This window comes from Canis aureus, chromosome 5 (genome assembly GCF_053574225.1).
Source record: "Canis aureus isolate CA01 chromosome 5, VMU_Caureus_v.1.0, whole genome shotgun sequence".
In the NCBI taxonomy this organism is placed as follows: domain Eukaryota; kingdom Metazoa; phylum Chordata; class Mammalia; order Carnivora; family Canidae; genus Canis; species Canis aureus.
The window spans coordinates 70,452,802-70,476,047 of NC_135615.1; the positions used below are offsets into that span (position 1 = coordinate 70,452,802).

At 47.7% G+C, this 23,246-nt stretch overlaps 2 protein-coding genes across 7 annotated transcripts in view; one reads left to right on the plus strand and one right to left on the minus strand.

The window, feature by feature from the left end:
- The first annotated feature begins 3,248 nt into the window (after positions 1–3,248).
- FABP3 (fatty acid binding protein 3) lies at positions 3,249–11,191 on the plus strand. Its single transcript, XM_077898776.1, has 4 exons — positions 3,249–3,405; positions 6,646–6,818; positions 8,732–8,833; positions 10,226–11,191. The coding sequence occupies exons 1-4, from the start codon at positions 3,333–3,335 to the stop codon at positions 10,277–10,279; spliced, it is 402 nt and encodes a 133-aa protein (XP_077754902.1). The 5' UTR covers positions 3,249–3,332; the 3' UTR covers positions 10,280–11,191.
- Positions 11,192–11,264: 73 nt separating this feature from the next.
- The window catches only part of ZCCHC17 (zinc finger CCHC-type containing 17), a 62,889-nt gene continuing 50,907 nt past the window's right edge, over positions 11,265–23,246 (minus strand). For 4 of the 6 annotated variants that reach the window (XM_077898769.1, XM_077898773.1, XM_077898775.1 and 1 more), the window contains one exon: positions 11,265–12,181. In XM_077898769.1, coding sequence (XP_077754895.1) covers positions 12,020–12,181 — 162 coding nt within the window. In that variant the 3' untranslated portion in view covers positions 11,265–12,019. Of the gene's footprint in view, positions 12,182–20,694; positions 20,857–21,950; positions 21,985–23,246 lie in introns of those variants that run through there. The other 2 variants (XM_077898771.1, XM_077898772.1) reach the window with 2 other exon arrangements.

The window sequence follows — 23,246 nt, forward strand, 5'->3', positions numbered from 1 at the left end:
GCTGTGGAGGGTGTGTAGAGAAGGGTTAAAAGCTTGAGTCCATGGCAGAGAGCCGCACCACCACTACTATCCAAAGAAAAAATTCTCAGTTGCAGGTACTGGGGGTGGGGTGAGGCATGGGCAGTCAGCATTCACAGACTAGGCCCTGAAGGGGCGAAGGAGGGTCTCCATGTCCCTGGGTCAGTGGAGGCTCCAGCTCAGCCTCCTTGGCCTCTACCTCCCACATCTCTCCCCGTGCCAGCAGCACATCCCCTATTTGAGATGTCCAGATGGCAGGGAGGGTCCAGGAAAGAGCCAGAGATGCTGAGTAGGCCTCCCTGCGTTCCCCCGAGCCCCGCCCATGGCCCCATGGATCATCCGGTGCAGCTGGCCCATCTCATTGGCTCTCTCATGGTTACTCAGCTCTCCTCTTCTCCATCTTCCCAGCCGGTGGTTGCCATGGAAACACAGAACAGTGACATCATCATAAGGCGAGGGCTGGGGAGATGCTGCTCTTGGCAAGGACTGGTCCTGCTGCCTGCCAGATGTTGTATCTACATCTGGATCTGCCAAGGGCAAGAGAGAGGGGCAGGAAGAGGGAAGGGCTCGAATTCTTTCCCCTTGCCCCTCATTCCCCAAGGTGGTGAGTAGAACAGGGCAAGGAGGATGCAGGTAATGAGAGGAATGAGAAGGTGTGCAGTGCACACTTGGGAGGGAGAATGAAAGTCCAGTGGAAAACAGAGTGTGGCTTAGGAGTTCACTTCAGTGACCCAGATCGGGGTGTGGTGGGGGGTTGGGGGTGGCGCAGCAAGGCTAGTGGGTCTAGGCTTTGTCTCCATAGTGCTCGGCCAAGGCAGGGCCCGAGAGAGGGGGCAAAGGACTTTCCAGCAGTGTCCCCCCGCCCAATCCATCCTTTAGATTTCTGCAGCCCCTTCCTCACCACTGCAGCAGGTTCTAATCCTGTCTCAGAAGCAAGAAAACTGAGGATTAGAGAAGCCAAGCCATCTGCTGTGGGTGGCCTGGCAGGTGAAGGGCAGGGCTGAGAGCAGGTCGGAGAATCCTGCACTGTCCGAGGACAATAGGAACAATAACAGCAGTGGCAGTGAGCATGAAGTCCACCATGCTCAGCATTTTAAATGCATTATCTCATTTGATCCCCAAATACCACTAAGGAGTAAATACTGTCATTACCTACATCTGCAAGATGAAACTGAGACTCACAGTGGCTTAAGTGAATTGCCCACAACCACACAGTGAGTATCCCAGGGAATCAGAACTGGCACACAGATCTACCTGCCCACAGCTACCTGCCCCCACTCTGGCTCTCCCCATCAGCAGTGGTGGCATAAGGACCATGTAGGGTGACAGCTCTGGCCACCGGGCCTCCAGCTACTCAGTCCTTGAGAGAGGAGGCTCAGTGTCTAAATGTTGTGACCTTGACTTAGAAACCATCCCACTCTCCCCCCTACCCTCCCTTGCACCTGTTCCAGCAATGAGGTCACCAGGGCTCCATGCCCAGCCCTAAGGCCTGTCCCTGTAGCTTTGGCAGAAACAAGCCCCTGTCTTCTGGCAAGTGGACATGTCCCAAAGAAACAAGACCTTGGGCAAGAGAGGGCTCTTCCTCCCTGGCTTCCCCAGAAAGTCAGAAGTAGGGGTGGATGCTCTCCACTTCCACCTGGAGAAACAGAGGCCAGGCAGGAGGGTCCACCACACTGTACCCAAGTGGCAGAGCTGGGGAACCCTGGGGCTAGTGTGCCTGCGGCTCTGTCAAGCCTCCCCCCGCCTCCTCTGGACCTCTGCTGGCTGAGGTTCAGCTGGGCACCACTTCCTTCTGCAGGGCCTCCTATCTGTTAGGCATCCGCTTACCCCTCACTTCCTCTGGGAAGTCTCCCCTGAACTCCTAGATCAGGACAGGTCTCCCCTCAAGAGTCACATTAGTTCTGTGCCTGTGTACACAGAAGTGAGCAATGGGAGTATGTCTCATTCATAGTTGTCTCTCCAGAGCCTAACCCCAGGCCGGGCAAAAAAGTAGGCAGTTATTAATAACCAACCGCTGGATTAAGAAATGAATGGACTCCTCCAGGCTTCAGTTTGCTCATCTGTAAAACAGGGGTAATTATAAAGCCTACTTTGTTCTGAAAACATGGACTTTGTTCTGAAAGTTCAATGAGAAAATGTACTTTAAGGCTCTCAGCATGAAATAAATATCAATACAAGGTGATCTTACTATTAAAAGCGCTTTGTAAAAAAAAAAAAAAAGCGCTTTGTAAAGTGTCCACCGCAAGGGAGGCTGTTTGAAGGAAGTGGGTGACATTTCGTGAAACTGCAAGAGGCCTGCCTGTGTGCAGAGGTCAGGGAAGGGAAGCAGGTGGGGAACTGCCCTGGGGCCTGTAAGAGCATCTGGAGGGACAGAATTTCTGCAGGAAGGTGTGGGGGGAAATTACCTGATGAAATGCTCGGCCCCACACTCTGGTCAGAGGACCCCAAGGTGAGGGGGAGGAGCATGGCAGGGCTGAAAGGCGCGCAGGCGGCCTTCCACAGCGAGGGGCGAGCACGTGCGGGCGGGAAGGGCAGGAAGGGCAGGGCGGGATGCGTCATGCCCTCTCCTCGGGCGGGCGGAGGGCACAGGGGCAGCTCAGCCGCGCACGGTGCCCCTGCCGACTTTTCCCGCCACCGGCGAGTGGGGAGTGGCGTGGGGAGTGGTGAGACAGCCACTGCTTCCGGGGCCAGCCAGACCGGGCTTGCAGGCTGGGTTCCAATGAACCCTCGCCTCATTTCCTGTGACCTTGCAAGCTCCCCGCTGCGCCTTGGACTCCTCACCTGCAACCTGAGGACCAAGATGCCTGCGCCACGGAGAGCCAGCCGAGCTGTCCCGGCGTGGGCATCAGCCCAAGGGCGTTTCCTTTCACCTCTAGTCTCCCATCTCTGCTCTGACCCCCAGCTCGGGGAGACACTGCGGGACGACGATGTCGGGGGCGCGCGCCCTAGCTCGCGGGCACTGTGCCCCCGGCTGCTTCCTTCTCGGATTGCGAGGAGCGCCTCGAGGCCAGGGAAGGGAGCAGGTCCTGCCAGCGCGGGGCAGGGACTCGGAGGCCGGGCCCCCGCGCTGACGCAGGCGAGCCAGGCGCCACTGGCTGCCCCCTCCCGCCTGGCGGGTCGGGGGATGGGCTGCCAGCTCCCGGCGGGTGAGCGCCAGCCGGAGGCTTCCTATTTCGGGAGCTGCGGGTGTGGGCCACGCCTCGCCACGTGACACCGGGGCTATTTAAGGCGGCAGCGCGGGCTGGGAACCGTGGGTCCTGGAGTCCTTGCACGCTTCTTTGTCGCCTGCTTTCTCGGCCTAGCCCAGCCTCACCATGGTGGACGCTTTCGTGGGCACCTGGAAGCTAGTGGACAGCAAGAATTTCGATGACTACATGAAGTCCATTGGTGAGCGTGACTCGGGACCCCGTGCGCGGCCCGGCGCAGCGTTCTGGCGCTGGCTAGTACCCTGCACGCCTGCTGCGTGCGCCCCTGCTGCTCACGGCTGGGGGTAGGGGGACGCGGACCAGGCGGCAGCCTGGGTTAGGGCACGCGAGGCCGTTGGAAGGGGGGCTTTCTGGTCTGAATTCGGCCAGAGAGGGATTCCCAGGTAGGGAGGGGCAAGGCGGTAGATGTGCCTGCCGGTAGATGTTGGGGCGGGGAGGCGCTTTCGAGGAAGAGGATCTGGAGATAGATGGGTTTGTATAAGAGAGCATCCATCGCAGAAGGTGGGAGGCTAGCCGGAGGAGGAAAAAAAGAGGAGCACGGGTGGTTTTGGGATTGGAAAATGTGAATACAAAAAGGGAATGGGGTGGATGGGGAGTGTACTATGGCATAAAGAAGTGGAAACTCCTAGGAGGAGGGAGATGGAAATAGGGGAACAAGGGGTGAATGGGATATGAGGAGGCAGTGAGATAGGGGCTCCTCACGGTTAGCAACAACCCCTGCCCCTCATGTTGAACTAGAGAAAGGATGGTTGCTGGAGGATGCCCTCTCACCATCCAGTCTGTGACCTTGTGCTGCAGTGGTGTGTAACCAGGCTTTAATCACTGCCTAGTGGTAGGGCGCCGCAAGAGGACCCATCACCTGCTGGTTCAGCCACTTGTTGGGGCGGGGTCTGGTGGGGAAAACCACTGGGCTCCCAGGGTGCAGCAGGGTCTTGGAGGAAGGCCAAGATCTGCTAAAGACAGGGAGGGTCTTTGGTCTAGGAAGGTGTGGTTGTTTGGAATAAAGAATAAAGATTCAGACTCCTTAAACATGAGGTCCTTGGAGATCCCTCCTGTTTGCCTAGTTTGACAGATGGGGAGACTGAGACCCAGAGAGAGAAACTGGTCATATAAACCCCATGGCAGGGCAGATATGAAAACCTAGATTTCTAGATCTGCAGCCCCGAGTAGTTTCCACTATAGACCCTGGGGGTGGGAGTGGTAGGAACTGCTAAACTAATGATTGACCTCGGCCCTTCCCCTCCTCAAATGGGCTTAGATGAAAAAGGTGATACCCTTTCTCTTAATTCCCAGCTATGAGATTATCCTAGTGGCCCAGGCTGGGACAAGGAAACCAGAATATTGTTCATAGTTGAGCTACATTCCATGCCTTCCTACCAGGGAAGGGGGGCTGATTCTGGCAAACACCCAAATAAGGGGTTCCTAACCCTTTCCTGAAATAGGAACAAGTGTTGACTTTTGGGGTCACAGCTCTCATGCCCCCACCATAGCATGCTGGGTACTATGCCTACTGACTCCAGGAAAGTAGCCACTCTTGGAGCAGTGGGCCCTGGGCAGCTGTTGGGAAGTTGGGATGCCCCTCCTCCCAAAGCGGACATTCCAACTGAAGTCCTGTGTCCCTGAAGTGAGCTGCAACATCCTTATCACACTTGTTCCCTTATTTTGACCAAAGGGGCAAATTTGAGCTACAGGGCTGAGAATACATCCAGCCTGCTTTTCTCCATACACAGATGGAAAGGATGAGAGGTCCATGGAGGAGAAAAGATCATCCTCAGCTCTCTGTAAATAGCTTCCACTTCATTTCTAAGTAAAACCCACTCTTTCGGATCCCCCAAAATTATCAGCCCCATTTTTTGGTCTCATTTTCTCTTGACTCAGTCCCTCACTCACCCCCACAGTGGTTTCCTTTCTCAAACACACCACACCTCTGGGTAGGTCCTTAGCAAACAGAGCTCCTTGTATGGTGACAAGGCCGTCCGTACAGGGGAGTGGGATCAGCCTGACTCACTCTGATAGTTGGGGCTAAGGCCAAGTCCCTTACTGGCCAGGGCAGAAGCTGCCCTCGCCCCTCTAGTTTTAGACCAAGCTCCCTCAGGGGGCAGAGAGACCCAGCCTAGTTAGTACCAGTGATCACAGGCCCACCTGGTGGCCTCAGTGCCGGGAGGAAGCACATGCTGGAAGAATGGCCCCGGAGGAAGAATGAACAAGTTCTGGAGCCTAGATTCATACTAGGTCCATCACTCCCCCTCCTCCAAAATCAAAATCTTTGACTTTGGGCAAAATCACCTTTCTCCAAGCCTAATTTGTGAAGTGGGGAAAATAAAGCTTACTGTTCAGGGCTGTTATGTGTTCTAAGCATTAAGTGAAAGGACCCATGCGGGACATGGGCTAAGAACCTAGCTTCCAGCAAGTGCAGTGTATGTAGCCTGGCACGCCAGTTCGCCACACTGGGCTGCTTCTGCCTCACCTCTACCCTGTGACACAGCTAACCACAGCTGCTGGGGGCAGAATGGCAGGCAGTTGTGATGGGAGGTTGGAGGCAAAAGGCCAGATCACGAGGAAGCTATAACCTGAAGGGGTTAAGGCTTTGCTGTTCTTTCACTCTTGCAGGACACTGAAGGCTTTGCCCAGCAGCCAGGGAAGAGTGCTTTGTTCCGGGATGGGAGGGGGGAGTCCCCTGAGGGCCTCAGACTAGGAGCCAGGAGACCTGGATTCGAGTCCTAACTGCATAGCTCTCAGGCCTCTCCTAAAGCTGTACACGGAGACACACTTTCCCTTCTGCCTACCTCCTAAGTCCTAGAGAAGAGGACTTGGAAATATCCCGCTGCCATACATAGGGGACAAGTACACCAGTGCGTTTCAAGGCAAAAACTTCCAAAGGTGGGAAATGCTTGTCCCTCAGGTTTTGGAAGGCAAAGTCTGCATTTCTCTTTCCTTAGCCTGTGGCTGGAAAACTCGAGGGTCCGGGAAAGGAGCCCTGTGCTCCATCCTTGGGAGACAGTATAGCTAAGCAGTTGCATGAGTTTCTTCAGTCAAACAGTTCTGGGTTGGAATTCCAGACCTGTGACCCTGGGCTTGAGTGTGAAGTGGAGATAACTACATCGTGCCTTCAAGGGAGAATGAAGGGCTAAATGAGGTAACACAAAGAAAGTAGCCTGCTCTAATCTCAGATCTGCCATGACTTGCTGTGGTATGCCTGTCCCTTAAACTCCTTACACCTCTCATCTGCCCAGTGAAATCAAGTGTCTCTTTGCCACACAGAGCTAACAGGAAAGCCGAATTTAAAAAAGAGCCGGAGTCTCTGGAAGTTCTCGTACTCCACATCCCTATGCCCCACATCCAAGCCTGACAGTTGTGCAGAGATCCTCAACCCTGCCTTTCTGTTCCACTCATATGCTTATCCTCTTCCCCCTGCCCTCAGGTGTGGGTTTTGCTACCAGGCAGGTGGCCAACATGACCAAGCCTACCACAGTCATCGAAATGAATGGGGACACTATCATCATAAAAACACACAGCACCTTCAAGAACACAGAGATCAGCTTCAAGTTAGGGGTGGAATTCGATGAGACAACAGCAGATGACAGGAAGGTCAAGGTGAGTCATGAAAGGGGGTGTAGAGATTGGAGACCTTAAGACTTGCCACCCTATTATTGTACCCTGAGGGGTAGGTGATTTGGGGGGATTGAAATGAACAAGGTGCATAAAGCATGTGTGGTGCTGGGATGCCCCAGCCCTGTCCTCCTGCATTGCTCCCCCCTTGAGGAGCATCTGGGGCCTTTGGGAGTGGGCAGCACAGAACCAGGATGTTCTTCTGACCTCTCAGTGTCAACTCCAGCTCCAGCCGGGTGACGTTGTGCATGGCATGCAAGAGCTCTGGGTTTCTTTCCAATCCATAGACGGGAGAGTTATGTGACCATGGCTGTGACCTCAAGTACTTTAGGAACAATGCCCAGGAGGATTCAGAGCTCTTCCCTCTGAGTGAGCAGGTCATTCTGGCCTCCAGCAGCAAAGGAGGCAGCTAGGGACAAGAGGTGGAGACTACTCAGATGCTTCCTTTTTGTCAACATCCACCTTGGAGGTCTCCTTCCAGGCTTGGCCAGGGAGCCTGAGGAATTATTTCTAATTCTGCCGGCCCGCAGGCAAGAAAAGCTATGTTCTGGAAAGAGCGTTGTCTAAGATGTGTTTCTGTGTCTTCCCACGAAGACTTAGCCCTCTCCTCCTAAGGAGGGAGGGGACATCGACTTCTAGTCTCAGGGCTTGTCACCCTGTGGTGATTCTGTCTTTGCTGCCCGCCTCAGGACTCCCAGCCCCTGGGCCAGGCATGGCAGAGAGAGAACTAAGGGACTTGACCTCTAAAGGGAGTCAGTCCCTATAGCAGTATCCTCCAGCAGACCCTATTAGTCAGCCCCTCAGCTGTTTTTGCTTCTTTACAACTGCCTCAAGAAAGACACGATAGGGGCTGGTCTCCTTGTGGAGGAAGCTGGAGCCCTGTCCAGAATCAGTAGGAAGCTGGCAGCAGAGTTGGGATGGTACCAAAGATATCATTCTACCTTAGAGAAAGGTATCGGCCCTATCACATGCGTCTGTGTCCTTGACTAGCCCACCTTTTTGAGGGACAAGAACCCTAATTAAACAGTAGTGCTCTGGGATGCCTAAGCTGAAAATAATCTGTTCTGAATAGACAAAAAGCTTGGGGGAAGGACATGAGTAAGGTGGTAGCAAGGATGAACACCCACTCCTCATGCAGCCCCAAACATATACACAGCCTTCTCAGATTCTCCTACTGAACCTTGCTCAGCCAGGGTCCCCTAGCCTGACCTAGAGCCCCCAAATTCCTAAAGAGACGAGACCCAGGAAAGCTGCCAAATGAGAACCAGCTGATGCAGGCTGGCAAAGTCCAGAAGACTAAGTGGGCATCTGACCAGGGCTTTGGAACACTCCAAGGGCATCCGGTCCCTGGACCTGGCAGTTGCTGTCTACTTGTCAGCTGAAAGGGCCACATGATGTGGACCAAGAAGAGGTAGGAATAAAACGTGGGAAGTCTCATTTTCCAATACTTTCCATCCCCAAGGTCTGTTAGATGATATGTGTGGTCACCACTAGGCAGGAGAGTCTCAGGACTCCTCCTCACTGATCTTCCCCAGGGATATAGGATGGTAGGGCTCTAGGGCTATGGGTATCATTTAGAGGATGAGGTAAGTACCCATTCTGAAGGTTGGTAGCACTTCTCAGAGCCAGGCTGTCTGGTTCCACCATATTGCCTGCCTCTCCCTACTTGCCCAATACCTGGAGGCCCCTGCTCCAGTCAGGCAATCCTGGAGCAGAGCTGGAGGTGAATAAGACAGCCTGTGGGGCCAGGTTGGAAATAGGCCACCTGAGCGCTGAGGCTGGCACCATCATTAGTTTGGGGCAGAGGCGGAGTCCTCTGTGGCTCCAATGACTAGACACCATCTTGTCCCTCAGTCCTGGCTCAGATCACAGCTCAGGTCTCTACCCTCTTTCCACAGTCCACCGTGACGCTGGATGGAGGCAAACTTGTCCATGTGCAGAAGTGGAACGGGCAAGAGACAACACTTGTGCGGGAGCTAGTTGATGGGAAACTCATCCTGGTAAGATGGACAACTCTGGAGCCTCACCCAGTTGGTTACCATTATTGCCCTTTCAGTCAAGCCTGTTGTGAAAGCCAGGGTCTTCCCCTGGGAGTAATCAAAGGTAGAGGCAGGGCTAGGGTGGGATTAGGTAGGAATTTTCTCTGCAGTAGCTTTGTACTCACACAGGCCCGGGTTCAGATCTCAGTTTACAGGCTACATGACTTTGGACAAGTCACCTTCTCCAAGTCCCACTGTAAAATGGGCATTAACACCACCAAGATTGTGGGCTGCTTGGGTGGCAGGAGACCATGGTGCAGAGCACAGGGCATCACAGAGATGGGACAGAGGGCTACCGCAGCTGCTCCACAGCCTTAGTGTCCTCTTGTGTTGCTACCCTGCCCCACCCCAGGAGAGGTAGAAAGCAAGGCCAAATTGGATCACAGGCCCCCTAGGAAAGGCTCCCGTCTCCTCCCTCAGACTATGCTGCCACATAGAAAGACTCTGGGCAAGGACAGGCTGGTGATGGTGGGGCAATGACAGTTCAGTCCTTTCCACCTCATTCCAGCCTCATTGCCTCTCAGTACCTTCCATGCCTGGCCTACTACAAGTACCCTGATTGCAGCCTGGGTAGGAAGGGACAACCAGGCTGGCACATTGGTCTGTTTAAGGACAAACTTGGGGACTTCACTAGAAGAATGTAGCCATGACTGAACCACCCCCAATCTGAGGCAAAGAGAGCAGCCCCTTCAGTCTCTGCCTCCTAATTCTGTAGGATCTCAGGTTTTCGCCCCAGCATCTTCGCTACAGACCTTCTTGGGCCACTATAACCTGCTTTCTGCCTTCTTGCATCACCATGGGGGTAAGGAGCCCTGCAGACTTTAGAATGAGGTGTTTAGCTTTAGTGGGCCTGTGATATGCAGGACCAGCTACTCACTGGGCAGTCAGACTATGGTGAGACCATGAGCCTGGCTCTATGATGCTAGGCTGGATGATGGTGGCTCAAGGCTCTGGCACTACCCTAATTCAGGGAAGGAATGGAGAATTGGTAGCCTAGCACAGCACTTCCTGGACATTCTTATTCACCTATTTGTCTACGATGTACCAGGCACCATCTGAGGCACTAGAGGAAAGGTGCAAGAGAGAGACACCCTGAGATGCTGACCAAGTCAATTCACCTCTCACAGCTCCTTTTCCCAAATCTCTAACAGAGCAATTAAGTGCCCAATTAAACTAAAAGCTTGGTGTAAGTATTCGAAAAAAATACATGTAAAGTACCTGGCACGTAGTAGGTGGTTAATAAATGAATACTACTGGGATGAAGATAGAAGCTCTCTCCATCAGAATGGAGAGTGCCACAGTACCCTAGGAGCCCTCACCCCTGCCCTAACCTGGCTCTGTCTTTCCTTCCAGACACTTACCCATGGCAGTGCAGTTTGCACTCGTACTTACGAGAAAGAGGCATGACCTGCTCACTCCTTCACTGTCTGCTCCTCTGCCAATCGGCTAGCCCTGGACTCAGCACCGGATTGCCTCATTTTTTTCCTCTGGCATTTTGTATAAATCCGCCTTGGTTGGGTTGGGGAAATTCTTCTGCAGTCAGGTGGCACCAGCCTGGGTCCACTTCTGGCTCCTACTGTGTATGTTTGTTTTTTTAACTGCATCCGAAGGGTGCTCTAAGGTCAATAAAGCAGAGCCAAGGTCACCAAATTGCCTTTTTGCCTTTGGTGACATGACTCTGGGAATCTTGGGTTCCCTGGGTGTCGGAGAACAGGCAGAAATGACTGCCTGAAGGTCACTTAGACGCAGCCCTGCATGAGACTGAAATGGACAGTCTCCGGGACAGTGGTAGCTGGTCACTTAAGACACATAGTAATAAAACAGCTGTACCTACAATTTGCTTTTACACTGCCGCTCCGCATGGCCAAATGAGCTGGTCCAACCTGGAGTAATCAATCAGTGACAGGGTTTCCCCAGGCTCAGCTACTAAACTGTCACCTCAGGCCCATCCTGCATTGTATGCCCTTAGGTTTGGAAAGTTGCTCTTTGTAGGATGCCAGGATGCTGTGATCTCTCTTTCCAATTGAATGTAGGCTCAGGACACAGGATGCAGGCTTGTGCCTTAGAGGTGGGAACAAATGCCCACTGGCCAAGATGACTGCTAAGCTCCCATCTATGCCCTTGGCCATCCATGGTTACAAATTCTTACTGGTTCTCTAATCAGCTCTGGGGGAAGAGGTCATCTAATCATATGGAACGGAGGGCTTATAAGTGATCTCCTAAGAAGGCTATGACCTGTTGGTGCCTCTGGCTCTGTACCTCATCTGGGCCTCTCTCCAAGATCTGAAGTAACATATTAAATGTTTTTCTGTCAACTAATGCAGACTCAGTGACTTGTAAGTCTGTAAATTACCAAGGAAGAGGGATTATAGCAATATGAACATTCAGTAAATTTAAAACCAAACACACTTCCATTTATGCCAGGAATTTAAGCAGAGACCTGAAGTGGAACCAATTGACTCACACAGTAGTAAATACAAAGTAAAGCAATGATCTTGGCTTGAGCTATGTGGTTCAGGGGTCTGGCCGAGTGTCCCACATAAGCTCAGTCGCTGCAAACAATGGTTTTCGGGCTGTCCCTTGTAGCCTGGTAGAATCACACTGGGGGAATGGAGAAAGTGAGCACCACTTCTTACCATGTTCTCCCTCCGCCTGCTGGTCTCCCTCGGCCCCTGTGTCGGACGCCGCAGGGATCACTCACCAATCAGCCCAGGGCAGACCCGACGGCGGGGGACCCATCACTGTTCTCCCAACTACAGCCAGACTCGCCTCCACAGCAGTACCTGTGGCTGCAGCCTGGACTCCCTTGCAGGAGTCCCGTGAATCTGGCTCTGGCAGTGGCAGCTGGAGAGGGTAATAGGACCTCCTGCTGAATGAAGGAAGTTGAGTGAATGAATGGGTGAGCTGCAGGGGTCACTTGCAAAGGGACCAGGAACGATAAGTTAACAACAACTCATTCAGGCAGATGCTTTGACATCTAACTCCCAAACCTGCCTGCTGCGTAAGGGGAAGCCATCTCCCTCGGGTGAAAAGTCAGTGGGGTGGGAGGCCATATTCACACTACTGAGTCTTTCCCGGAGCCAGGGCTTCAAGGCACAAGGCTCCTGGTTCCTCCTCCTCTCACCACCCCCTCTACTCTTTCCACTCTCACTCCTTGTGTTTCTTCTTATGCTTCTTCTTCTTCTTCTTCTTCTTTGCTGCCTTGCTGTCTTTTGATGTGTGCCTTGCCCTCTTGCCTGTGTCACTCTCAGAGTCTGAGCTGTCAGAGTCAGATGACTTCCTGTCTCTATGTTTTTTTTTCTTCTTTTCCTGAAAAGAAAATTTAAAAGCAATGTTGCATGTATACATTTAAAGTATCATGGCGTAATCAACAGGAGACCATTTAATAAATTATAATGCATTAATTAAAAAGAATAAGTTAAGAGGCGCCTGGGGAACTCAGTTGGTTTGGTGTCTGCCTTTAGCTCGGATCATGATCCCGGAGTCCTGGGATCAAGCCCCGCATCAGGCTCCCCGCTTATTTTTTTTTTAATTTTTATTTATTTATGATAGTCACAGAGAGAGAGAGAGAGGCAGAGACATAGGCAGAGGGAGAAGCAGGCTCCATGCACCAGGAGCCCGATGTGGGATTCGATCCTGGGTCTCCAGGATCGCGCCCTGGGCCAAAGGCAGGCGCCAAACCGCTGCACCACCCAGGGATCCCAGGCTCCCCGCTTATTGGGAAGTCTGCTACTCCCTCTGTCCCTCACCCCGCTCTCTCATTCACTCTCTCTCCCTCAAATAAGTAAATCTTAAAAAAAAAAAAAAAAAAAAAGAGTAAGTTAAGTCTTCAGGTATTAACAAGACAATATGCCTCAAATGGGTGAAAGGACCAAGTCATGATACAGTATGTATTCTAGATTCTGGTGTGCTTACCATACTACATATGTGTATAATAATATATACACACATACACATTTACTCATACCTGTATATATTTAAAATACACAGAAAACAATAGAAAGGACACAAACTGGCAACAAGCTACCTCAAGAATGAATGAATGAATGAATGAATGAATGAAGGAAAGGATGGAGTCTTTTTTTTACTTCATATAATTCTGCCAGTTAGATTTAAAAAAAAAAAAGGCATTCCTACTTTTATTTTTAAAAAGCAGAGGATATTAAAAGGTGGAAGGAAAAAAAAAGTGGAAGGAGTCCTTAGAGGTCATCCAGTTTACCTGGAGACAGTGCCTCACATGCCCAGGGTCACAAAATAAGGGGGTGAGAGCTCCAGGACCCTGGACTTCCACTCTGGTTTCTAGCAGAGCCCGCTGCCAAGGAAAACAGCTGCCATCAATTAGTAAGGCTCCAGCTATGTATCATCTCCAACACAACAACCTTTTAAGATTATACTGATAAAGAGAAAAGCCCAGAAAGAACTTTCTCCAAACTATAACCACCATACTGTGCTGCCAAAGTAATAACACAAACACACAAAAGAAGGGAGGCAGGTTCCTAGGCTTCTGTGTGGGGCTTCAGGCAGCTTTTAAGCAATGCATAACCTTTCTTTTAATTTCAAATATTTATACTGCCTCAATAAGGTTTCTAACAGAGAGAGATTAGGGGAGAAGAGAGAGACTAAGCTGAAGAGGCGTGGCTCCTGCTCCCCCTACAGGCTCGTAATCAACACACTGAGAGCTATTCGTTTGCCTGAGTGCTACACAAGGTCTTAGGAAACAGCCATAAGAAAGGAGGAACAGACCACCGAACTCGGCATTAGACCCAGACTTGAGTTCTGGCTCTGCCACTGCCAGTTACTATACTGTAACTTAGGGCAAGTCATTTTATCTCATGAGGCTCATGAGGCATACGTAGTCTCCTCAAATGTAAAATGGAGATGAGAACAGCACCTATGCCACATGTCTGTGGTGAAGATATAATGAGATGTTATCTGTGGCTCAAGAAGTTGAAAGCCACTTGCCCCAGATCCCATGGGTAGGGTTGGGGTTTGCATGCACATTACTGGAAATCTCTTGAGTTTTCCTCTGTAGCATATGGCCCCTCCTCCTGTAGAGCAGTGGCAGGCCTTGTGGTACATTGGTCAGCGCCAACGATTTTGGAATAAGAATAAAGTTCAAATTCCAGCTGCCACTTAATAGCTGTGTCACTTGGAATACAGACTTAACTTTAACTTTTTTGTTGTTTCTTTTTAAAAATATTTTATTTATTTGAGAGAGAGCAAGTGAGCGAACACAAGCAGGGGGAGCAACAGGCAGAGGGGAGGAAGAAACAGGCTCCCAGCCAAGCAGGGAGCCCACTGTGGGGCTCAATCCCAGGACCCTGGGATCATTACCTAAGCAAAAGACAGACACTTAACCAACTCAGCCACCCAGGTGCCCCAAGACTTAACTTTTTTGAACCTCTGTTTTCAGTAAACTACAAATAATAAATATTTACTTCAAAGGATGCCATGAGGATTAAACAAGATAAGTATTAATTATCAGGCACTTGGCAGTAGCTTCAAGTATTATTCTATCATTTCAGAGAACTCCCAGAATGTTCTGACCGTCTACCAAGTATCCACAGGAGATGAGTCAAAGGTTTGAGAGGAGATTAGACCACAATTCTTTCTTGAAGTCTCCAGTGGAGTAGGAAGAGGGGAACAAAGCTTCCCAGCCCCTATTACCAAGCTGTAGGAAGCACAGCTCGGGGGAGTTGAGAGCTAGCAAATCGCTGGTTTGGCTTATGGCACTATACCTTCCTAATGACAAGATCATGGAAGCCCATCACAGGATATAAGGCCTGGGGAGCCTCACCAGGTTCTGCCCCTGAGGTGTAGAGTCTGGCACATGGCCCCTCCAAGCTTGGCCCAGCTTGGATAAATAAATGAGGGAGGAGAGTAGGAATCTTTTTTACATCGAAATAGCACTTTAGTTTATCAAGCTTTCTGCATCCTTTATCTTGTAACAATAATCTGATAAGGCCAAAATCCAGGAATTATTATTCCCATTTTATAGATGAGAAAACTACAACTCAGAGAAGTAAACTGGGGTGATCAAGGCTCAGGTGACAAAACAGTGTGCTTCCTAACTCAGAGTCTGGCATTATTTCCACTTTCCTCCCTCTCAGAGATGCAGGTTCAAGAGGAGAAAAGAGGAAAACAAGTCCTAGGCTGTAATGTGGACTCCAGCTAGAAAGGAGGACTCAGTGAGGGGAGGAGAGGAAATGGCCTTCCAGACCTCAATCTCCATGCAGAAGCCCTTTCACAAGTTGAACAAAGAAAATCTAGTCCTCCAGCAGGTGGCGTTGGTCTCTTCAGCAACTGGGAGTTGGGAGGGGGAGAGATGGAGTAGGAGAGGTGATGACAGCTTCTGGTCCCCTGACTTCATTGGGGAGAAGTAAAACAGAAGATAAAGGGAAAAAAAAAAAAAAAAACAATTCTGGGTGTGAGCCCCTGCCAGACAAACCAGGAGGGTAATGGGAAAGAAGTCACTACTCAAACTGCTCTCCAGGAAAAACCAATGTCTGGTGACAGCAGCTGGCCCACTCATTTTCTCTTATTCTGCAGCAGGTTAGCAGCAGCCCAGCATGAGAAACACACACACACACACACACACACACACACACACACACACACAGAACTAGGAAAGGGGAATAACAGCAGGTAACATTTATTAAGTACCTAATTTTCTAGATGCTGAACTGGGCACCTTGCACACATACCTCCTCTACCTTTCACAAAAATGCAGTGGATATAATTATCCCTTATCTCCAGGAAAGAAAATGGAACTTCAAAGAGGCTGACTGAGATGAAGTGACTTGCCCACGTGGTAGAACCTGGATCGGACTCAAGCTGGGCCCAAAGTAGATGTTCATTTTAGCCCGGTCTACATTACAGGTAGCACCTAACTTAGTATCTCCCAATCAAAAGGCACTGATCTTGGCCCAAAATCAATTAAGCAAGCATTTATTCATTTTTATTTATTCTTTTTTTTTAATTTTTATTTACTTATAATAGTCACAGAGAGAGAGAGAGAGAGAGGCAGAGACACAGGCAGAGGGAGAAGCAGGCTCCATGCACCGGGAGCCTGACGTGGGATTCGATCCTGGGTCTCCAGGATCGCGCCCTGGGCCAAAGGCAGGCGCTAAACCACTGCGCCACCCAGGGATCCCTGTTTATTCTTAAGAATTACTCTTCAGAGGCAGCCCAGGTGGCTGAACAGTTTAGCAACACCTTCAGCCCGGGGCCTGATCCTGGGGGCCCGGGATGTGTCAGGCTCCCTGCAGGGAGCCTGCTTCTCACTCTGCCTGTGTCTCTGCCTGCCTCTCTCTCTTTCTCTCATGAATAAATAAATAAAATATTTTTTACTCTTCAGAAATGACTGATTCTCAAACTGAGAGGTTCACTGGCGTAAACTTCCGGGAAGTAAAACAGAATGATTCCTGGATAGAATTTACCTATAATGTACCAGTTTACCATGGCTTGGAAAGGTAAGACCAGAAGAAAAAGGTTTATCAATCAACTCACAAACATTTAATTTTACTACCTACAAAGCACTTTAGAGAACCACAGTTGCATCCAGTGTTTCTTAGGAGACCAGGAAAACATACCAATTTTTAATAGAATTCAGAGTACCCACTATCCCAGTGAGTAGTGGAGCCTGACACCATTTCTCCAAACCTGAGCCAACCTCATCAAACCAGGGAAAGAGTAACTCCTTGTAACTATATAGTATATTCATTTAACAAATATTTATTGAGTACCTTTTAAGAGCCAGGAATATCTATTAATTAATCTCTCTAAAAATAGTTGAGTGAAGTCAGAAATCAAAAATAATGAGCCTTCAAGAAACCAATTATCTAATCAAAGATAAAAATTAGGGATGCCTGGGTGGCTCAGTGGTTGAGTGTCTGCCTTCAGCTCAGGGCATGATCCCGGGGTTCCAGGATCGAGTCCCACATTAGGCTCCCTGCAAGAAGCCTGCTTCTCCTTCTGCCTATGTCTTTGCCTCTCTCCCTGTGTCTCTCATGAATAAATAAATAAAATCTTTAAAAAAAAATAAAAACTTATTAAGATACTAGGGAGTCAATGGCAGTAATGTAAGAAAAGCACAAAAAAACATGCCATTAACACACAGGGAAAAATCCACCATGTCTGAGGAATCTGAGGCTGGCTTCATGAAAGATATGTAAAGCATTATACTTCTGAAGCATGAATATGGCTTTGGCAGGTAGAATGATGGTGGTAGTGCTGATGGAAGAAGAGAAGTGGGGTGGGGGCCTTCCAGCCAGAGGGAAGACAGAACAAGGCAAATTCTTGAAATATCTTTCAGGGAGTGAAAAATCACATTCAGTGTAGCTATTTACTATGCACTGGATCCCATCCTTTCTCTTGTACTAAAAAGCCATGGATCAGAGCCCTTCTCTCCTGTATCCCCTCTTCACTGGCTCACCCCCACCAATAAACAAATAGGCGGTAATAGTTCCCATTGGAAAAAAAAAAAAACCCTCTGAACAACTTTAATCACATTGTCACCCTACTAGTCTACTGAAATAGCTCTTGTCCAAGTTACCAATGACCTCTACGAGGCCAAATCTGTGGTCCTCATTTACTTGATCAAAGAGTCGCATCTTGACACAGTCTATCTTCCATAGAACACACTCCTTCCTAACTTCCACCACATTCTTGTACTTCTCTGCTGACTTCCCTGGCTGTTCCTTTTCAGTCTCCTTTGCTAGGTCGTCCTCACCTCCATAACCTCTATAAGCTGGGACCCTTTGGGGCTCAGGTCCCCCAAGCCCTGCCTTCTCCCTATACTTACTCTCCAGGTGATCTCATATATTTACTTAAATGCCATATGTATGCACTGACTCCCAAATGTGTATCTCTTACCGCTGAACTCCAAACTATACCTCCAACTGCTTACCCTGGGGAGGTGCACATGGATAACTGACAGGCATCTCTATCCCCTCCCACCTCTGCTCCCTTCCAGCTCTCTTTCCTGTCTTCACTTTCTTTCCTTGCCTTCTGACCACCTAGTTTCCACAAAGAGTAATTCTCCCAAAAGAGAATCCAGATCACATCGTCCCTCTGGTCAGACTTCTAAAGACATCCATCTCCCTTTATTTTTTTTTATTTTATTTTTTTCCATCTCCCTTTAATAGGAGGACAGCTGCAGTCCTTGTGTTCTCCAGAAGGCCCTCCATGATCTGGTTTCCCCCTAACTTCCTCTCTTGTTACTCGCTTCACTCCAGCTACTCTGGCCTCCTTACTGTTCCTTAAACACGTCAAGCTCATTCCCAGCATCTGGCTATTATACTTGCTGAAATAATCTCTTTTCACTTATAGAAAGAACTTGCTTCCTCTCTTCCTCCAAATATCCATCCCAATGACGCTTTGAGAAAGGCCTGCCCTCACCATTCTATCTCCCCTCTACTTTCATTCCAGCACTCCATAGCTCTCATAATCAAATTCATTTTTCCCGGGATCCCTGGGTGGCGCAGCGGTTTGGCGCCTGCCTTTGGCCCAGGGCGTGATCCTGGAGACCCGGGATCGAATCCCACGTTGGGCTCCCGGTGCATGGAGCCTGCTTCTCGCTCTGCCTCTCTCTCTCTCTCTCTCTCTCTCTCTCTCTCTCTGTGACTATCATGAATAAATAAATAAAATCTTTAAAAAAAAAAAAAAAAAAAAACAAATTCATTTTTCCCCACAGCACTTATCACTAATTGGCGTATTATTATTATTTTGTATTTGCTTACCAGTTGATTGCCTGTGACCCACATTAGAGTGCAAGTGCCATGAAGATAGGGACTTTACCTGTTTTATTCACTACTGAGTTCACTACCTGCAGTGACTAGAACAGACCTTGGCACATAAGATGCTCTTTTAATGAATAAGGTTAAAGAAGAGTTGTGTGTAGGAAGGAACTGGTCAAAGAGGATGCTGGGAAGTTGGGAGAGATTGTGGAGAGTTTTCAAGGAACTCAGACTTTATTCCATAGAAGGGGAATTATGCAAGGCTTTTGAGCAGACTACCCTGAACAACTCTGTGTTCTATCAGAACGGGCCCAGGTCTGACAATCTCTCTCTCAGACAGGCACCTGAGGAAGTTCTCTGGACAAGATAATAAAGCCAGCGCTGCAGCCAAGGGATGACATTCCTGTATCTGTCCTTTTATATATATAGTACAGCAGAGAGTAATTATAGTAGCCACATTAGAAGAAAATTATATTCTGGATTAAGTATAGCTATATATCACTATAATTAGTAGGCAGCCCAATCCTCAATGCATGCTTTCTCATAAATAGCACTGATTCAGAAAGATCCATGATGGCATACGATAAGTGAAAGAAGCCAGCAATGTACAGACCACAGACTCAAGGAAGATTACCCAGGGCTTCACTACAAAAATCTCTATTCCTATTTTACCAACCACTTCATATCCCACTTCCATTTTCAACACATAGTTTCTTCTTGTTCTAATTATGCCCAATAAAAATGACTTACAATTTTCAGACACTTGGACAAAAACTGTCATGATATTGAATGGGTATATAGGACCAGACCAAGGCATACTTGATGTCTGGACAATACGTGCATTCTATACATGTATGTTTGATAAAAAGAGGTGGGGGCCTCAGGGCTACGAGGATCCCATGCTCCTGCCTCTGTTCTTTTCATTATTACCTACCAGTAGTAACAGGAGTCAGTCTCTGTCACCCTCCAAATTGAGGGCAGGTCTCAATGAGTGAAGGATCCTAAGGAGCTACAAATGGTAGAGATTACGGACACTATCTCTTCAAAGACAGCTGGTGCAAGCCTATTATGTGCTAGACATTATGTGAAACAGGTGACATCCTTTCTTTGTCCTGGGCCATTTCCTGGGTTCCCAACATGCGTACTACCTTCTCCAGTCTTAGAAGCTTTATATTAGGGGTGCCTGGGTGGCTCAGTCAGTTAAGCATCTTGGTTTCAGCTCAGATCATGATCTCATGGTCCTGGGATTGAGCCCCACATCGGGCTCTGTGCTCAGTGCAGAGTCTGTTTCAGATTATTTCTCCCTCCCCTTCTGGCCTGCCCCGCTTATATACTCTCTCTTTCAGATAAATAAAAATCTTTAAATTACAAAAAAAAAAAAAAAAAAAGAAGCAGCTTTACATGAGACATTCTCTTCACCAGACTGCAAAAAGAAGTGGGACAATGAAGCAGTCTAATAAAGAATCGGAAGTGGAAACCCAGTAGCCCGTTTCTGACTTTCTGGTTCCAGTTCTTTCTGAGGGGCCCAACCACACTTCATTCCCTGTCGATGGATTTCTATGTGATCTAATAACCCCCTTGGAGTGGATGTCTGTCTTTTCCCCCCCAAGAAATAGATGGGGTGTTCATCTTTCTCCTCATGCTATTAGTTGCTTGAGTGTTATAGGTGTTGTGTATAACCTTTAATTCATGTGACTGGCCTATCACATACATAGGCCTTCCACACACTAGACATTTCTGCTACCCACTAATTTATTTGGCAACATGGACTGCTGAAGGCATTTCCCTTCAGATGAACCTACTCAGTTCCACTTATGGTTCCCAGAGCCAATTAGTTCTGGAACAGGTATCTGAATCTACCTACTCTCACATATCCCAAAACACCCATTTCAAGTACAAGTTCCCATTGGTAAGAAAAACTAATCTCTTGTTGGAATCAAAGATTCAGAGGACAGGTGGAGGAGCATGCGACGCTTGATCTTGGGTCAAGAGTTTGAGCCCCACATTGGTCTCAGAGATTACTTAAGGAAATTTTTAAAAATTATTTTACAAAAAAGATTTAGAGGGTAAAAGGAAACAGGAGGATCTTTATTTATGGAATCTTTATTTATGGTTGTGAGCAGAAATAGATCCACAGGAAAAAAAAAATATATCAATAGATAACATCAAATGGTCACTAAGGGTAGCTGGCAACGCAGAAAACTGGCAAAAAGGTGATCATATCATGAGTCCTGATAAATCAAGTACCTACAATGCACAATAGATATGTATGAGGCACTCAATACATATTTGCTAAGTAAATAATTGGAGCACTAAATGAATTAATGGTTTAAGCACAGAAAAGAACACAAGGTTAGCAATCTGAAGCCTGAGTTCTTATTTTAGCTCTATCTCTGGTAGTTGTGTAGCTTTAGGTAAGACCATTTCTCTTCCTCTCCATTTTCCTAATGTGTAAAATAGAATAATAACACCTATTCTGCCTACTGCACAGGAGTGTATACAAGTATATACGAAACAAAATTAAAAAATATGAAGATAGTTTATAAACTGTCAGCACTAAACAAATATAAAGCATAAAAGATCAGAAGGGATTAACAATGAGGAGAAAAGACAATGATGCTAGATGCGATCTTGGTAGAAATGGGATGAGAAAAATCAAGGGAGATGTTTTAAATGTTTCAACTCCCTAGAGCACTTTTCAATCAAAGACAATTCCTGAGTTAGAAGTTCAAATACACAAAGGTACTTTAGGAAATAATAAGGTATGATTATTGCTGCCGTGGCTCATCAGACCATTCCTCTAAGTAAAGAGCAATGGGGAGGTAGGATAACAGGCTGACTAAGCAGCTCAGAAAAAGCCTCATATCTAGCAGACCCTCAGTAATTGTTCTGGTGAAAGGAAATACATATTTCAAAACAGCTTTAGAAATAAAGCAATAATTGGGGCACCTGGGTGGCTCAGTGGTTGAGTGCCTACCTTTGGCTCAGGTCGTGATCCCGGGGCCCTGGGACTGAGTCCCACATCAGGCTCCCCATAGGGGGCCTGCTTCTCCCTCTGCCTATGTTTCTGCCTCTCTCTCTGTGTCTCTAATGAATAAATAAATATTTTTTTAAAAATAGAAATAAAACAATAACTAATTGCACCAGATGCATTAAGCAGTGCAAACTAACTAACTAACTAAGAACCAGAAGTGAAATATCCACAGAACTACTTTAGGAATCTGAATCTGAATCTAAAATATTGTTTACTCACTAAAAAGGTTAAAAGAGAATGAACAATCTTCGGAACATACAAATAGAATCGCTGTTAAATATCTAGCTCTATTAAAAAGTCAAATTACCTGTTTGTAGACATGATCCTAAATGCAGAAAATCCTAAAAATTCCATAAAACAATTGTTAGAATTGATAAGTGAATTCAGCAAAATTGCAGGATACAAAATCAACACCCCCAAATCAGTTGCATTTCTATACACTAACAATGAGCAATCCAAAGAGAAAATAAAGAAAATAATTCCACTGACAAAGCATCAAAAAGAATAAACTTAACCAAGGAGGCAAAAAAACCTGTACACTGAACACTACAAAACACTGCTGGTGCCGGTGGCTCAGATGGTTAAGCGTCTGCCTTCAGCTCAGATCATGACCTTGGGGTCCTGGGATGGAGCCCCACATAAAGCTTCCTGCTCAGTGAGGAGGCTGCTTCTCCCTGTGCCTCTGCCCTTCTCCTCAACCTGTGCCCTCTCTCTCGGTCTCTCAAATAAATCTTTAAAAAAAACCAAAACACTAAACCCACAAAGGAAAAAGAAAAAAAAATGTCCAAAAATAATTAAAACAAAACAAACACTGATGGAAGAAACTAAGAAAAACACAAATAAATGGAAAAATATCCATGTTTGTGGACTGGGAGACTAATATAGCTAAGACGTCAATACCACACAAAGTAATCCATAGACCTGAGGCAATCCTATCAAAATCCCAATAGTATTTTTTGTAGAAATTAAAAAATCCATCCTAAAATTCATCTGGAATCTCAAGGGGCCACAAATCGTCAAAATAACTTGAAAAAGAAGAACAAAGTTAGGGGACTGATATTTTCTGATTCTAAAACTTACTACAAAGGTAGAGTAATCAAAAGAGTGTGGTATGAGCATAAACACAGATGTACAGACCAATGGAATAGACAGCCAGAACTAAACCCTCACATATATCATCATTAAATGATTTCAACAATGCTGCAAGACCAGTAAGTAGGGAAAGGACAGTTCTTTTAAAAAACTGGTACTGGGAAAACTATAGAATCACATGCAAAAAAAAAAAAAAAAAAAAAATGAAGTTGGAGCCACATCATATACAAAAAAAAAAAAAAAAAATTAAAATGGATCAAAGACCTAAATGTACAAGTTAAAACTATAAAGTCCGGGACACCTGGGTGGCTCAATAGCTGAGCATCTGCCTTTGGCTCAGATCATGATCCCAAAGTCCCAGGATTGAGTCCTGTGTCAGGCTCCCCAGAGGAAGCCTGCTTCTCCCTCTGCCTGTGTCTCTGCCTCTCTCTCTGTGTCTCTCATGAATAAATAAATAAACTCTTTAACAAAAAAAAAAAAAAAAAAAAAAAAAAAACTATAAAACTCTTAG

Excerpts from the sequence above, each read along its gene's own strand:
- FABP3 (XM_077898776.1), top strand. The coding sequence starts at position 3,333 with ATGGTGGACGCTTTCGTGGGCACCTGGAAGCTAGTGGACAGCAAGAAT. Across the intron at positions 6,819-8,731 it reads CAGATGACAGGAAGGTCAAG|TCCACCGTGACGCTGGATGG; the intron begins GTGAGTCATGAA and ends CTCTTTCCACAG. Across the intron at positions 8,834-10,225 it reads TTGATGGGAAACTCATCCTG|ACACTTACCCATGGCAGTGC; the intron begins GTAAGATGGACA and ends CTTTCCTTCCAG.